This window comes from Volvox carteri, assembly GCF_000143455.1.
Source record: "Volvox carteri f. nagariensis unplaced genomic scaffold VOLCAscaffold_13, whole genome shotgun sequence".
Lineage (NCBI taxonomy): Eukaryota > Viridiplantae > Chlorophyta > Chlorophyceae > Chlamydomonadales > Volvocaceae > Volvox > Volvox carteri.
The window spans coordinates 542,111-557,700 of record NW_003307556.1 but is presented as its reverse complement, the minus strand read 5'-3'; the positions used below and the strand labels follow the sequence as shown (position 1 = coordinate 557,700).

The 15,590-nt window shown below is 54.3% G+C and overlaps 2 protein-coding genes across 2 annotated transcripts in view; one reads left to right on the top strand and one right to left on the bottom strand.

The window, feature by feature from the left end:
- VOLCADRAFT_89514 (uncharacterized protein) overlaps window positions 1–8,780 on the top strand; it is a gene marked incomplete at both ends in the record, with an annotated part of 25,099 nt that extends 16,319 nt beyond the window's left edge. Inside the window, 8 exons of the mRNA XM_002949209.1 lie at window positions 641–3,382; window positions 3,450–3,574; window positions 3,886–3,921; window positions 3,983–4,238; window positions 4,907–6,033; window positions 6,588–7,836; window positions 8,102–8,305; window positions 8,745–8,780. Of these exons, the coding sequence (XP_002949255.1) occupies window positions 641–3,382; window positions 3,450–3,574; window positions 3,886–3,921; window positions 3,983–4,238; window positions 4,907–6,033; window positions 6,588–7,836; window positions 8,102–8,305; window positions 8,745–8,780 (5,775 nt within the window). The remainder of the gene's footprint in view (window positions 1–640; window positions 3,383–3,449; window positions 3,575–3,885; window positions 3,922–3,982; window positions 4,239–4,906; window positions 6,034–6,587; window positions 7,837–8,101; window positions 8,306–8,744) is intronic.
- Window positions 8,781–12,029: 3,249 nt separating this feature from the next.
- VOLCADRAFT_120710 (uncharacterized protein) lies at window positions 12,030–15,164 on the bottom strand. The gene is made up of 4 exons (XM_002949075.1): window positions 14,994–15,164; window positions 14,838–14,894; window positions 14,239–14,386; window positions 12,030–13,539 (listed from the first exon to the last, which is right to left on the bottom strand). The coding sequence occupies exons 1-4, from the start codon at window positions 15,132–15,134 to the stop codon at window positions 13,343–13,345; spliced, it is 543 nt and encodes a 180-aa protein (XP_002949121.1). The 5' UTR covers window positions 15,135–15,164; the 3' UTR covers window positions 12,030–13,342.
- Window positions 15,165–15,590: the final 426 nt, after the last annotated feature.

Below are 15,590 nucleotides of genomic sequence, written 5' to 3'. Positions count from 1 at the left end.
CCGCTCCGGAGAAAGCAGGGGGCATAAACTGCGTCGCAGAAGCCCTCGAGGAAATGCCAGTCTGTGACATTCCAGTTAGCTATGTAGGATAGCTGTGAGTTGCCTCCACCAGCGGAGTCATGCCTAGCGATACCGGGACATGCGCCGCCACTAGCACTACTAAAGGTGCTTCAATAAGGTGGGCTAACTCTATGGTGCTAGTGCTATATATTCTCCACTGCACTCTACCCGATGGGTCTCGCTGACGAGCCGAAGGCACAGCGGTGTAGTAACAGAAAGCGCGCCGAAGGCGCGGGACCTGTTTTGTTGATCAGCGCGCGCTGAACAACAAAAACAAGATAAGCTAACCAGCTTAATGCGCGCAATAAATGACGGCCCTGAGGACACGGGCCGTTGCGAAACAGTTAGTCTAACAGTTACGCATTGGGCCTTACGCCCAACTAACCCAGCTTACTTACGCAAGCTCGCAATATATTGCGTGTAGATTGCCGAAATGTAGCTGGGTCTGTTGTAGGGTAACAAGTCTGCATACGCATCTTTGTCTACACCATATGAATTTTGCGTCGTTAATGGAACCCACAGGGCTTCCATTTACGTTGCAACTGCCCTGTTTTGCTGCTGCCTGCCTCCTTCAATGCAGGCAGCCGACCTGACTGGCAATGTCGCACAGCTGGCGCGTCGTCTAATTAAGGTAGTCTGCCCCAGCAATGAGAGCTACTGCACCGACAAGGATGACCTGCCATCCTGCACAAGTCAAGGCATCTGCGGCGACACCCAGGCCACCGTCTCCAGTGGTGCCACGTCTGGCTCGAGATACACCTCCGCTGCCAGCAATGAATCATTCAACAGCATTGGGTTCCCCAACTTGAAGATTATGGGGCCTCTCACAATTTCAATCCAGCAAAACGCCAAGTATGACAGGTGTACAAGTCTAGTACCGCAGAACCAGCCTTGCGACCCAGGTGCAGTGGCTTTCGATGTGCAGGATGGGAGCCTGGACCTGAGGGTGCAAGTCTGTGGCACTCCACTACGTGCGGCAAGGGCAGGTCAGACACTGCTGCCACTGCTGATTGCATGCAACGTGTCTGTTTCCAGACCTGGCAATTACACAATCACGTACTCGGTGGCTAACAGCGCGGGGCGCTCTGCAAGTGTGTCACGTGTCCTCATCGTGCAGCCTGTCTGCCCTTCTGGGGAGATACTCTGCTCGGATGGCATATCCTGCTCCGACGGTGGCGGTGTCTGCAGATCTAATGTGGAGAGCGCCAGCGTCACAATCTCGTCATTGGTAGCTGCAGCCGCTGCAGAAACGACTATTGCTTTGAAGCCGCAGCTGACTTTAATCACAGCCATTGCAGCCCCAGCACGAGTGCTGTTGCCACGCGGCAGCACTTATGGGCCATGCACTACTGGTGCTGACCTGTCAGCCGCCTCGACCCCGTCCTGTGAGCCAGGCGCGACGGCCATTGACTCCACTGGCACAGTCGACCTAACGGATCGTGTGGTGGTGTGCCCGCCATCATCCTGCCTGTATGGTGGCGGCTGCTCCTCAGATTTGCTGCGAAGGCATACCCTGGCTTCCAAGGGTCTAGCGGGTTGTGGGATTAACACACTCGCACCACCAGGTGCAGTTTTCAACGTCAACTTTTGGGTATGGGATAATGCCCGTCCGCCGAACAACGCCACCGTCCGCCGCACCATCGTCATTGTGGATCCATGCACCGATAAGTCCGCACCTTACTTTTGCTCTGATGGGTCCGGCGGCTACCTATGCTCCCCATTGCCCTGCACTGCCAGTGCATCCCTCCTGCCACCCAAGGTTCCTGGTCCCAATATTACACTGCTGCCACCTGCTGACGTGGCCTACGTGGAGTACGGAAGCGTGTCACCTGTGTACCTGGGGCCCTGCACCTCCATGTTTGATACACGCAGCTGTGGCGCTGTTGCGACTGGTGTGCTGCTCCCCACATCCCCCGCTGCCAACATCACCACTGTAGACCTGACAGCCCAGCTCAGCGTTATCAATACGACACCGTGCAATACGACATCTGGAAGCAGCACCACTTGCCAGTCTTGCAGCTTGGAGGCACTCGCTATGGGCAGCAGCAACTGCTTGCCTGGAGTGTACACATTCCAGTACTCGGTGACTGATGACCAGGGCGTTACTGCGACTGCAAACCGGACCGTTGTTGTTTACCAGCAAGCAACCATCATTGTGACCCTGATACTGTTGGCTGACAATCTGACTGATGCCGAAGCTCCAGCACAGCTCACCGTAAACCTCATGAACAGCAGCCATCCTGATCATGCATCTGCAGTGCAGGAGCTTGTGACTCGCATGGCCAGCTACGGCGTGCAGGCATCCGATATAGATATCTTGTCAGCAACAGTGTTCACGACCTCCCCGCCTCCTACCAACAGCTCCCCAGCAAGCGTGTCAGTCGATGCAGCCATACACATCTACAACCCACGCCACGTGCATCGTTCTGTGTCAGGCCTGTCGCAGTCATCTTCCTCCAGCAGCAGTACTTCTGTCAAGAGGCGTCAGCTCCTTGATGCTGAGGAGCTGGCAGGGATGGTATATGAAAATGACATGCCCATGGAAACACGACCATTGCAGGAGTTGTGGGATGAACTGGTAAAACAGCGGTCTCGGGAGGCGCTTCAAAAGATGCGGTGTCCTGTGAGCAAGGTCAAGAGAAGCAGGGAAGCCCATCAGCTGTCAAGCCACTTTTGCTTGAGGCAGCAGCAGCAGCCCATTCGTAGCCTTCTCCAGGCCCTTGCCAACACCAGCACCACCAGCACATCAGCCATGGACTCCCTGGCTGCGTCTGTAGCCTCCTCCCTCAATGCCACCTCTGTTAACATCACGGTCCCGTCTGTACCGGACCTGACTGCCGGCTTCGTTGAGTCACTGGTGGGCCTTGTCCAGGCCCTGCTGCAGACATCAGATGCCGCTTACACGAAGGCCAGTACGCTTAACTCCAACCTTCCATCGATTCTTGGTGATGACAAGGTGGCAACCGCAGATGAAGGTCGTGGTGCAGCCATGAAGTCAGCAGTGGGCGCTCTTGTGGCGGAGGCAGCCGATGCACAGAATCGCACGCTGGTGGTTTCAGCACAGGTCGAGGCGGGGTTCGACGCCCAGTTGGCTGCCGAGCAGCAGCTGCTGGAGCAGAGCAGTGAATTGGACGTAAAGCTCCGTGAGCTGTCTGCACAGACACGTGCAGAAACGGACCGAGCGCTGTACATGGCAATGCTTGCAGCAGAAGCAGCCAAGGATGCCGGGGAAATAGTAATGGACACAAACTGCTACCGGCTGCAGCGGACAGGCTTTCTGGTGGCTTTTACTCTCCCATACTTCTCACAGGGGTCAAGTGCTGTGCGTGACTTGGGTGCTGACGTCCGAGTTTCAGCTACACGGCCACGCTATGCTGGTGTCCGCGCAGGCAACCGTGTCATTGGCGGCTTGTTGTTGCACACCACCCGCCGTACACTTCCAGTACCAGGAGGAAGCGGAAGCAGCTCGGCGAGGCAGCGAAATGCAGCTTGTGGTAGCAGATTTGCAACCCTGGTTGGCAGATGTCACTTGTATGATGTACCGTTCCTGCAGAGCGGTGCTTCTGCCTCTAGCTTCTTCCAGAACTTGTATGCAGCCCGCAACAACAGCCTTGTACCATATGGGGTTGATCCCGTCTTCCTCAGGTTGGGAACGTTTTGTTGGGGGGGACCTTTAAACTCATGCTCCTACCTTGTCGGTTGCCGCTTAGGAGGGGCCCTTGTCAACACAGAGTGATGCTTGAGTCCCTTGTGACCAGGGAGTTGTAGCGCATTTGCTGCGATTAGGGACTGTCCCTGTGATGGTGTCGATTATGGCGGCCAAAGGGTTCTTTTCCCGCCCATGTTTATTAAGACCAACAGGTGAGCTGCAAGCCTTTGTTCCCTCGATGGCCATTGCACTGTTGACCTGCTGCTGCGGCAGGTCCTCCCCACTTTACCGAGAGGACCTCACCTCGCAGCTCAGCTGGTACTACAACACGTCGGACCCGGCGCAAGTGAGTGTCACGGGCACACCCTACGGGTTCACTTCCCGGGCCCTATCCGGCCGCTCACCCGGCTTCCCCGTGCTGCTGGAAAGCGGACTGTCCGCCAGTCGTGCAGCCCAGATGGTGCGCTATCTGGTGGATGGGAACTATTTGGACCATCGCCAAACCGTGGAGATGACGGCCGAGCTGCTGGTAAGCTTGGGGAATAGCATCTATATGTCAATATAGGGATAGCGCACATGTGATAGCGCACAATTATGTACATAATTGTATTAGCCACACAGATTACGAGCCCCGGCTTCCTGCCTCCCGCGCTCTGACAAGCATACCGCCAACAGCATCAGCACTGCTGCAACGAGCACAGCTCCCACCGCGTTGACACTACCCATCAATTGTCACACGTGCCGCCCTAGCTACCGGCCTGTACGGATGCAGGGGGGCCCCGCCCTTTTTCCGGCTTCAAGGAAGCCGGCACAGCTTGTTGCCACTAGCACGACTTCAGAGTGAAACGTACACACGCAAGGAATAAATGGGTTCGGGGACTGAATGGAAGTTTTTTTAAGGGGGGGAGGAATGACCAAGTCACAGCAGGGGATGAGTGAGCTCCTAAATCACAGGGGACGAAGCATGTATTCGTACATGTATGCGCGAAAAGGCCATCACATCGTTGCCGTACGTTGATCTTTTGCCGCCAACATACCTGGTGGTTGCCTGTGAACAGATCCACACATGCCGTTGCATGCAGAACTGAATGGGTATTTACACGCACACACTAGCATTCATTAGACATACGCAATCATTTCTACTATACACAACTCATTCTCAGTATGCATTATTTTCTCATGACTGTATCTGCACAGGTCTACAACCCTGGTTACCACGCCTTCGCCTACTTCCGTGGTGACTTCCAGTGGTCGGAGGCGGGGGCCATCATAGGCCACCTCTCCACTGTGGGCTTCCCTGCCATGGCCTACCTCGAGGAAGACGAAGCGCTGACGGGGAAGGCGCTTCATCGCGTGTTTGCAAGGGAGTTACTGCCGCTGTGGGTGCTGACGGTCTTCTTTGCATTGCTCACTGCTGCCTCCACGGCCTATGCTGCGGCAAATGCGGCACATTACACGGCGGCGGCAGCTGCAGCAGCGGCGGCCGCTAAGAAACATCAATCCAGGAGGCCTGGTCTGACTAATGGCTGTGGAAGCATCGATGGAGCCGATTTCCTTGCGCCCACCTCTCCTAATGCTGTCGGTGCTACGGAAACGTCCCCAAGGCAAAGGCCCAGTATCAATGCCGAAAGGCAGTCCATTGAAACACAGTCCGCTGCAGGAGCTGCTGGTACCGCCTCCTCGGTTTACGTCACACCACCTCCATCTTCGGGAACCGCTGCAGTGAAGTCCGTCTCACGGCCCGTCACTGGAACAGCCAACACTGCCAACAGCAGCCGCTTTGAGGCCCGAGTGCCAGCGGAGGCTCATGTTGCTTCTACATCACCTCAATTACCCGCGAGCAATAGCAGCACTTTGTTAGCTTCCGCACCTGGCCTTGATGAGCTGTCGGGTGCATCTGCGCGTCGTAATTGGTTTAGGGAGTTTGTGAGGCATGATGGCGGACTGCTGTACGATATACCTCTGGCAATATTGCTAATCGCTGTGTCAGCATTCTGGTCGGTCTTCGTGTCGCAACACCTGGTGCTGTACAAGGCCCGCTCATCCTACCACGTATACGATGCTTCTTCCTTTGCAGCAGCAAACTGGCTGCTGGCAGCTCGTCAAGGCATCGCCGCGGAATTCGCGTCTGTCTACGCTGAGGCTGCCGGTATGGGCATTGACCTTCCTACAGGCGCTGGCGTCCCTGGCCGGTGGTTGCTGCCTACGGAAGACTCGGATTGGGACGCACTGAACGAGGTGCTGCGTAACGCTCACACCCTGGTGGACATGTGGACCACATACGGCATGTTGCAAGCGGTGGTTATTGTTGGCTTGGTTGCAAAGTGAGTGTCGCCATAGGGCTACTGGCTCCAACATGGCTTGCATGCTTCAGGTAGAAACCGCTAGGGTGCACTTTTCCTTTCTGCCGAGCAGCTGCTGCATGCACCATGGCCAGGACTGCTAAACTTCGGTAAGTTTTCTATGGCTTGTAGACGAAAGGGCCATCCTATAACAGATAGTGAAATGATCGTCTAAAGACCGTCTATGTTCAGGGTTATCTAAGAAACCATCTATAGACCATACCAGTTGCAGTTACAGTTACAGTTACAGTTACAGTTACAGTTACAGTTACAGTTACAGTTACAGTTATTGTTATGGACCATGCAGAAAAGTTAATGTGATGGTGTTGGGACGACTGTTGTCATCCTCCTCACCCTGCGTGCCTAGTCTCCCAGATCTCGGACCCAGACCCATTCCATACCATGACTCTATGTATGGATGATCTATTCCTCGGTCGTATCTATCTACAATGACCCTGTACATATACGATAAACAATTTGACCGATGTGCGTGTTGTACTCAACGCAGCTACTGCCCGTGTACCCCCCCCCCGCAGGCTTGTCATGGTGATGTCCTTCCAGGCGCGCCTGGGCATCATCTGCCGCACCCTCATGACCATGTTCACCCCCGTGCTCCACCTGGTCATTATCATCGTGCTGGTAGCCGTCATGTTGGCAGCAGCCGCTAACACCGTCATGGGCGACCGCATGGCGGCGCTATCCAGCCTGGATGGGGCCATTCGGGATACCATCTCCATTATTAGCGGTCCATCTGCCATCAACGTATTTAAGCTGTTGTCCAGCAGTAGCCTCATTTTGCCGGCTGTGCAGAAGGTTGCGATTGCCATCATGGTCGCGAGCAAGGTCCTGCTACTGCTATTCATGCTGGTTTCCTACTTCTTCGCCACGATGGGTTTAATTTTTATGAAGCAGAAGTGCAGCATTGACTGGGAGCGTGCTACAACCGTGCTGCAAGACCTGACGCAAGTTGTGCTGCCCGACTTGCTCCTTACAATCAGAGGGATGCTGTGTGGTGGTGTGGTTCCAACCCGGCTGCGACGGAGCTCCCACATGACAGCATCTGCAGCCGCCGCCGCCGCCTCCACAGTGACGGCCAGCATGACCACCTCCAAGGTTGCAGATACTAGTAATGTAGTGAATGATCGTGGCAGTCCCAATAGTGCAACCAAGGCGTATTGCTGCACACTGGCACGCTGCATGCGGGATGCACCCACTAATATGCAGCTGCTGCAAGTGCTGGCAACAGGGGTCGTGCGTGAGCTGATGTGCAGCACAGAGCTACCCAAAACCTGGAATGGCCGAGTTCGTGCTGTAATGGTAATGGTGGCTGGTGGACAGAGGCTAATTGACAAGGTCACGATGCGCCACCTTATGGCTCTTGTTGCATCAAACACAGCTGCTGTCACCAGTAAAGGCTGCGGTAAAGCCAATACCAAAGTTGAACATTCTGCAATGGCATCTGACACAGAGCATCACAAATTGGTGATGACAATGGCACGACTTGTCATGGAACATGTGGGGCGTACATATGGCTCTTCAACACCTGAGTATCAAATCCTAGAGGGTGCAATGATGAAGGACATGGCAGCACCACAGCGCCAAGTGTGGCCTGATCAGAGAGCCGCTGTAAGGTCCCGGTCCTCAAGGTCTTCCCAAGTGAAGCATGATGACGCCAAAAAGTGCCTGTTCGACAGCAGCGTGCCTCCTGCAAGTGCAAGAGCAAGCCGCGAGGTCGACATCCACCTTTGCATTCACGATGCGCTTAAGGCCACAGTGGAGTCTATGGTGCGCTGGCAAAGAGGTGTACATCGCTGGCAGGTAGACCAACATGATTGCTGTATTAATCCTCATCACTTATGTTGCCCGCCTCACAAACTGCACCCCCCAACCCCCACAGGTCCGCACCTGGAAACAAATGGCATCTACATACCTTTTCAACCAACGGCTGCTGGCTAGCATGGGTGTTGATCTTGCTGGGCAAACGTTCGTGCAGTTTCCCTTAAAGCCGCAGGATGGTGACATGCCACATACACCCCACCTGACACCACAGCCCTCACTCCAGCCGCAGTCAAGTCCCTCACAACAATGGCATATCCGCCAGACATCACTACTCTCTCGGCAGCTGCAGCAACGGCAGCAAGTCTCATTCATCAGGCAATCCAGCTATGCCGCAGCTGATGAGGTCGCAAACGGTGTGCTGTCGCCCTCGCAAATGTCTGTGGTAGGCTTTACAGCTTTGGACGGCAGTAGTGAGGTTGGTGACCAGCAGCACCAGCGTGGTCCACATGAAATCCGGTGCATAGCATCCATGCCTACGCCCATTAGAAATAGTAGTAGTTTAATGCAGGCAAACCGTCACCCAATTCCCACCTTGCAGCAGCAGCTGCAGCAGCAGCGACTAAAACCTCTTCCAGGCCACATGTTTGGATCCCCCAGTGGCATCTTGCAGGCCCCTTCCATCCTAGTAGCTCCACAGCAGCTCTCGGGCAGACCGCTGCCACCATGTGCGACAGCCAAAGTGGCAGCAGAAGGGCTGACGGGGATACAACCCAGCACACGACAAGGAGAGATGGCAGCGGTGGCGGCAATTTGGTCCTCCTCATGGAACGCAGTTATATCAGAAGAACAGGCGGGCTCAGATACAGATGATCTTCCTGTCCCCGCCACCCTTGGCAATCCGCCTCAACTAGCAGGCCCAGTCCCTGGAGGTGCAAATCAACAGCACGTAACACCGCAGGTGCCACTACAGCAGCAACAGAGTGGATGGTTGCCATTACCCCCACGGCCGTATCCTGCTTGGATGCCTGCTGTGAGTGGTGATACCCAGCAGCATGACATTGGGACAGCTGCAACATCCTCGCCATCGCCACCCCTGGTGTCTAATTTGCACTCTCTACCCCACCCGCCGCGGCGAGTCTCATTGTTTAAGCGTACACGAGGCGCAATTGCTGCTGGCGGCTCGCAAAGGGCTCCCCTGTCACAGCAACTATCTGTTGTAGATATGGAAAACAACTCTGCAGGCCATGGATATCGTCACCGTAGAAGTTTTCATGGGTCTGCATTTGGTTGCAAGATAGGGCCGGAGATTAATGAGATTGATAATCAAAGTGCGAGCACCTCGGGAAATGCCAGTACCGGGAGCCGGCGTCTGAGGAGGCCCTCGCACACTGGCGAGGCAGATCCATCTGCAGTGCATGGCCGAAGAAATCAGACAACCCGGCATTCGTTGGCACTGATGACAAATTCCTTAAGGGAGCAGTTAGCCACGATGCTTAGTAAGCTGTCCTTCATGACGGGCAATGATAGCAGCCATCCTTGATATCAGCAACACTAGCTAGATAGGTCACAGCAATAGCCGGCTGGACTGGAACAGCAGCTGTGGCGGCAGTTTTGCAGCATGTGCAGCAGAAATAGGATAACATAGCACAGCGTGATCAGGCCGCACCCGGAAATTTTGGGACGCTGTATGGATTGCTGTATGCATTTGTCTTCAAAGCTCGTGGAGGAAGCCTGAACCATAACCTTCCAAAGCCACATGCTGCTGGAATGCTGTCTATCAAGGAAATAACGGCGAAGGACATTATAAAAGGTCTATCTGCTGGCCTGGATTACGTTCGTGTTCATTGGAGTCATCTTGCTTGGAAGCTGTGCAACTCCAGCGCTCATTAGGTGCATGGGGGATTCGTACGCAAACTGTACGAAAGTCGTACGAAAACTTCGAAAGGTGCTGGCGGGTGGGTTTAAGGAGATGGAGGAGGAGGAGGAGGAGGAGGGGAAGCGGGGAGGTAGAGGAGAGGTGAGGAGCAGGGTTTCAGCAGCAGCCCTGCAAGACATGCTTGCTGTCAACACTACACGGCCAACACAGTCGGTATGGTCTATAGACAGGGTCATCTTATAATAGATAGGACAGGGAACAGATCGTATATAAATTCCTTGTATAGAATGGACTATAGGTCGTGCCACGGTATAATAGATACTCCTTAATACTCCTAGATGGTCTACAGACACTCCTTAACTTTACAGACGACCAGCCAGCCGCTGGTTGGTAGGTGCGAGCTCCCTGCCTTAATACCATGACTGCTGTACAGTGTGTGCATGTGTATTGACTCTAGTTTAGTCGATCTACACGTGCGCTCGCTTGTTTAAGTCTTGCTCCAGCGGGGTAAGCAGATTGAGCAGATGGCCAATAGATTTAGTCGTACGTATTCGGTCGTACAAGATAAATGCAAGCGACCCTACCAACTCCATTTCATGACTTATCACCATCCATCCATGGTAATTATCTTCTGCCCTGTCAAGAAGCATAGACCTGCTCTCCCGGTTTTATTCTTGTGAAGATCTATCGGATGAACCAGCAGGTTGAGCAGCGAGTTTTAATCGAAAGGGAGCGTTTTGTTAAATTTATTAATTAAATAGTGTGGCTGTTACCCTTGATGATATGGAAACATCGGTAGTATGTATTGCAGTTGCAGGTAGACGGGTGCACAGGCAGGCGGGTGCTAGAGAACTGCTGTCGGCAGAAGAGGCTTTTAATGTTGCGTTTCAATTCGATATGAAGACGGATGTACGATACATGTATGTATGCCATTCGGTTGCGCCGGCTTCTATAAGTCAGCAGATGACACAGCAACCCCGTGAAAACCCTAAGTGAGACGGAGGCGCACAGAAGCCGTTGTACCAGAACGGCGGATATGGGGTTCTCCTGATGAGCTTGTGTAGGATGGATCCCAGGAGACTGCGGTCGAAGCTGAACGGGGACGCCATCCATATGTAATATGTCCCATGAAGGTTCCTCGTGCAGGCAGGTGCTCGATGCAATTAATAAAACCTGCTGCATCTGCTAGCTGCCATGAGGCTGTCCCTCCCACATACGTCTAACCGCTAGAATATTATTTTAAACGTCACCAAAACTGGGGATTGTGTTGCGGACTTTGTGGACTGCTGGTGGCAAACACGTATTCTCTAGTGCAGTGCACGGCCACTGGCAGCTGGCCCGCTGGCTCTACTCTTCGTGAGTCTGGAGCCCACTGTAACAACAACACACACACATATTACCTACCTTTTAGCCCGTAATTAATAGGAACAGGGTTTGTGGGTGTCGCATGAGGATTTGACGCCTAGAGAATGCACACAAAATTAAATTTACAACGCTCTTTATGAAGCGGATACTGCATTTTATTTAAATGGCCTCCAGCGGCCACGTGTTTGTTAAATTGGCTATTATGTCCTATAGCCTTCATGGCTTGCTGTACAGTCGCGTTCGAGGTGCCGGATAGGACAGGGCGAGGCGGAACCGGGGCTGCCAAGCTGGGGCCTTACACTACTGCAGTACTGCTGCTCTCGGAGCGCCAGGGCGCGTGTGCGCCGAAGCGCGGTCTAGCGCCGAAACACGGCGCGGTCAGAGCGCACGCAGCGCTGTCCAGCGCGGCCACACCGACACGGCCGAAAGAACTGACACACAGCACTAGACGACTAAACGCAGCACTAATGACTGCGTCCGTAGCTTACCAATTTACCGCCGCAAGCAAGGTGGGCAGGGCCGCCCAGGCGACACTTCTAGGCAGGCAAACGGTCGTGCGCCCGACGCGGCGACTGATGGACTGACGACACTTACCCGCCGTTTCCTACGTGCACGGCTAGAAGCTTATTTGGAGACGAGCGGTACAGACATAAAAAATATACATGATTATACTAGGGTTTGGCACTACTGGTAAGGCGCGACCATTGCCCCCAGGAGATCCCGGGATCGATACCCATTAGGGTCAAAAGTCCTTCCGATGGTGGAAGGCATTGCGCCCCTAGTTGATGGACGGTGGTGACCTGGGATAAAGTTAACCTGCGAGCCGACCAGGAATGGAGTTGGGCCGCTGTCGACCCGGCAGATTCCGTTGGATGCTGGTGGTGGGGGTGGAACCTGAGCGATCCACTGAGAAGTTGACTAGGGTGACTGGTGGAAGTGATGCAGCGACACAAAGCGTCCGCAGAAGAAGTGATGGTGGTTACAGGAGAGCTCAGGAAAAAAGGGTGAGGAAAGGAGAGAATAACATCAAAACGACACCGCTGGCACCGGCATGGTGTTGACAAACAACATAGTGCCGGACAGCAAGAACGGAACCAACACGTTCCCTCAATTCAAGCACGAAAGCGCCTCGCACGACAGCGTTGCGCACGCTGGATGCAGAGACATTTTCCAGGCGGCTCGGAAGCTCCCCAAAAAATCTTCTCCGACACGACCGTCATCTCGGACAGCTCAGTGAGGCCGTCAAAACGAGCTGTACCGAGACAAAACATTTCCCACGTATCTCGGCGACCAGCCAACCAGGAGAACAAAATCCGGTAGAAGCCCCCAAGAGCTGTTAGAAAAACTCCAAAAAGGAAAGGACCGCATAACTGCCTAGGGTTGGCTAATGTCCGGTCCTTCCATCCATCGGCCGAGGTGATGGTGGTGGTCAGTGCGGAGTGTGTGGGACCACGCAGACAGGAAGTCAACAGTAGCTCTCCCCTTCTGCAACTCGCGCCTCTCCTCCTCTACCACCCGCCCCTTCGCCCAGCAGCACACCATCCTCTCTTCCCAGATACACGACCAGCATTCGCAACATCCTCTTCCTCCCTTTCCTCCTCTTTCACGCCATCTCTCTCTTCCCCCATCATACACACACACATCCTTTGCGTCATGCGAGAGGCTGACCCGACGACATGCCCAGCATCATACGATGCCACGCGGGATCGGTAGCACTGTACGCCAGCAAAACACGGGGACTTAAGATGAAGCCGCAATGCAGCTCAAGGGCCCCGTAGAGATTCCACCCCCCTATCATACTAAAACTACATCACCTCACATCAACGTGGGCCAAGGTAGCAACAAACGTCGACCTCGCAAAAGCTGCGCCATGCCGACTCTGACTCTGACAGCCGACGAGGAAAAAGGCACTTTCGTTGCCGCACTCCAGAGGGGACGAGCGTTCCGTTTCCCCTTCCGGCCCACCACCATATCCCGCTCAAACACACTCGTCGTCGTCCTCGTTCCCCGTGAATCCCCCCTCGGACGATAAAAGAGAGCGGGAGGGGGAGAGAGAGAGAGAGGGAGCGGAAAAAGGGCCAGCATGCAAACAAGCAGAGGCCAAAACCTCTTGCTGCAGCTCCGACGAGAGCGACGCCCCACCCCCACCCCACCCCACCCCCCACCGGAGAGAGGAACCTAAGGCGGATATAGCGGGGGCCACTCCTCTCTTCCCACAGCCAGTCAGTTAGTTAGTTAGTTGAATATACGGGCGCCGCCGTCTGCACCACCTTACGGCGCCGGTGCCTCGGCAACCTCAACGGGTGACGCCACCGCCACCGCCACCTCCTCCGCGGCAACCGGGGGCGCCACCACCACCTCCGCCACCACCGGGACGGAGACCACCTTGAGCGGCGCCAGCTGCTCCGAGAACTTGGCCGAGTAAGCGGACAGTGACAGGTAGGCAGAGTAATCCTCCACGTCGGGAGCTGCGGCACAGCCATGTCACAACACAGTAAGGAGATACACAAACAAACATAATTTATTTTTTTACACACATACAGATAAATAATAAAGAAATGAACAACAAAAAAATAAACAATAATAATAAATAATTTATTTTTCACACACATACTTGCGCATACACATGTATAATAAACATACACACACAAACGTAACCACATAGGGGCCAAACAGGGGCCAACATACCAACGGTTGTCTCACGCAACGCAAGCACGGGCCAGATGTCGATGTACGCGGTCACCGTGTCATGGAAACGAACTGATCAAAAGGAGGTTGAGGGGCCCTACCGCGCGCGCTGACAAGATCCATTGGCCGTTCCGGAGCCACTGGACAGCTGCGGCTGCGGCTGCGGCAGAGGCTAGTATCTACGACGTCTTTCTTGGGAGCTCTGCTGCGTTGATGACCCTGCAAGCCCCATTCCGATGGTTCGCAGGAAACTGGCGACTTCCCTTCATCCCGCGTTCGCTGACAAAGACGATGGCGCAGAAAAATACGAAGTTGCGCATGCCGCACACACGTCTCCACGCCACACACATGCACACATACCTCGTGCCCTTTTTGGTTAAGTTCCGCATGTGACAACAAAACTGGACTTCTCGCGGCTCTGGCGATGTTTTTTAACATGCCCCCCCCGGTGTCCCTCCCTCCCCCCGCACAGCCCTGACCTGGTGCGCTGCCGCCGGTGTTGATGAGCGCCGTGAGACCCAGGCCAATGGCACCCAGAGCCAAAACAGTGGAGCCCACAGCCAAAGCGTTGTTAAAAGAGTCCTGCTGAACGGTGTCAGCAGCGCTGCCCGCCTCGAATGGCTTCATCTGTCAGGCGCAAAACATGGGACATAGTCGTGCAAATGAAGACTGGCGGGTTAGCGCGTGTGGTATCATAGTTGGCTGTGAGTCAGGGCAGCGGCTAAAGGACGCTGGGTTGGGAGTGAGCTACTGGCAATTTCGTCGAGCGGGCCAACCGCGCCAGGCGAAATTGTGTTGTGGGTGCGCCCTGACGGCATACGCCGAGGTAGGTGTTATAGTCATCTCTGCTATCATAATATGAGGACGTGGAAATCCATAGTCGAATGGAGTTCGGGTCCGACCACAGGCCCAAAATGATAAAAAGCACCACCGCAAAAGCTGGCGGGACGCCGCGAACGTTTATAAGTATATTTGTACTATGTTGATGCAAAGTTTTTGATCCACGGACGCGACCTTGGCAAAGACGCCTCGTGCATCATATGGGACGGTGCGCTAAGCGACCACGTTCACGACTCACAATTGTGGGATACATGTTGCTCTGGCCAGCAGTATCCTTCTCCACAAAGCCCTCGGCCTACGCGGTACGACCGACCAGGGGCGTTAGGTGCTTGCAGACCGCACAAACGAGATGGCAAGGCGTCGGCAAGCTAAGCGGGCCCAGTAGCTGACCTACCGCCTGCTTGCTGTTCTCAAGCGTAAAGCGAGGCTCCTGTGCAAAAACGATCGTGCGAGGAACCCGGACAGCGCCCATCCGTGGGCTCGCAGCTGGAGCGCTGACGCGAGAAGCAGCACGGTTCAGGGCGAGAGGAGCCATCTTGAAGAAGTACTGATTGCGCAAATGACGCGCTTAAAAAGTAAGAGGATCGTGCGAAATTGACAACTTATTCAACTTGGCAATAGACGATCTCCCAAATTTTTGAGGCAGGCCGCTGTACCCCTACCGCAGCTGAGTTTACAGGCCAACTCCGTATTACTTTTAGCCCTGTCGTGCACAGTAATCTACACTACGTGGGACGGAAGTGCACAGGCGGACGCACTAACACCAGACATGCAATAAGTAAATGCTAATAATAATCTGTACAATGTTTAAGTTCATCTTTTATGCTTGGTTATACCTGCAACAGGTGATTTGATTATATGGCCCGAAATTCACATCCAGCCTGCAGCCTAGGCGCGGCCTCTGGCAAAATCGTTGGCAGCATGCCTTTTCCTAAATTTGACGAAAGCACTTGCTCCGTCCAGTACGTAGCGGATGGTCTAATACGAGATG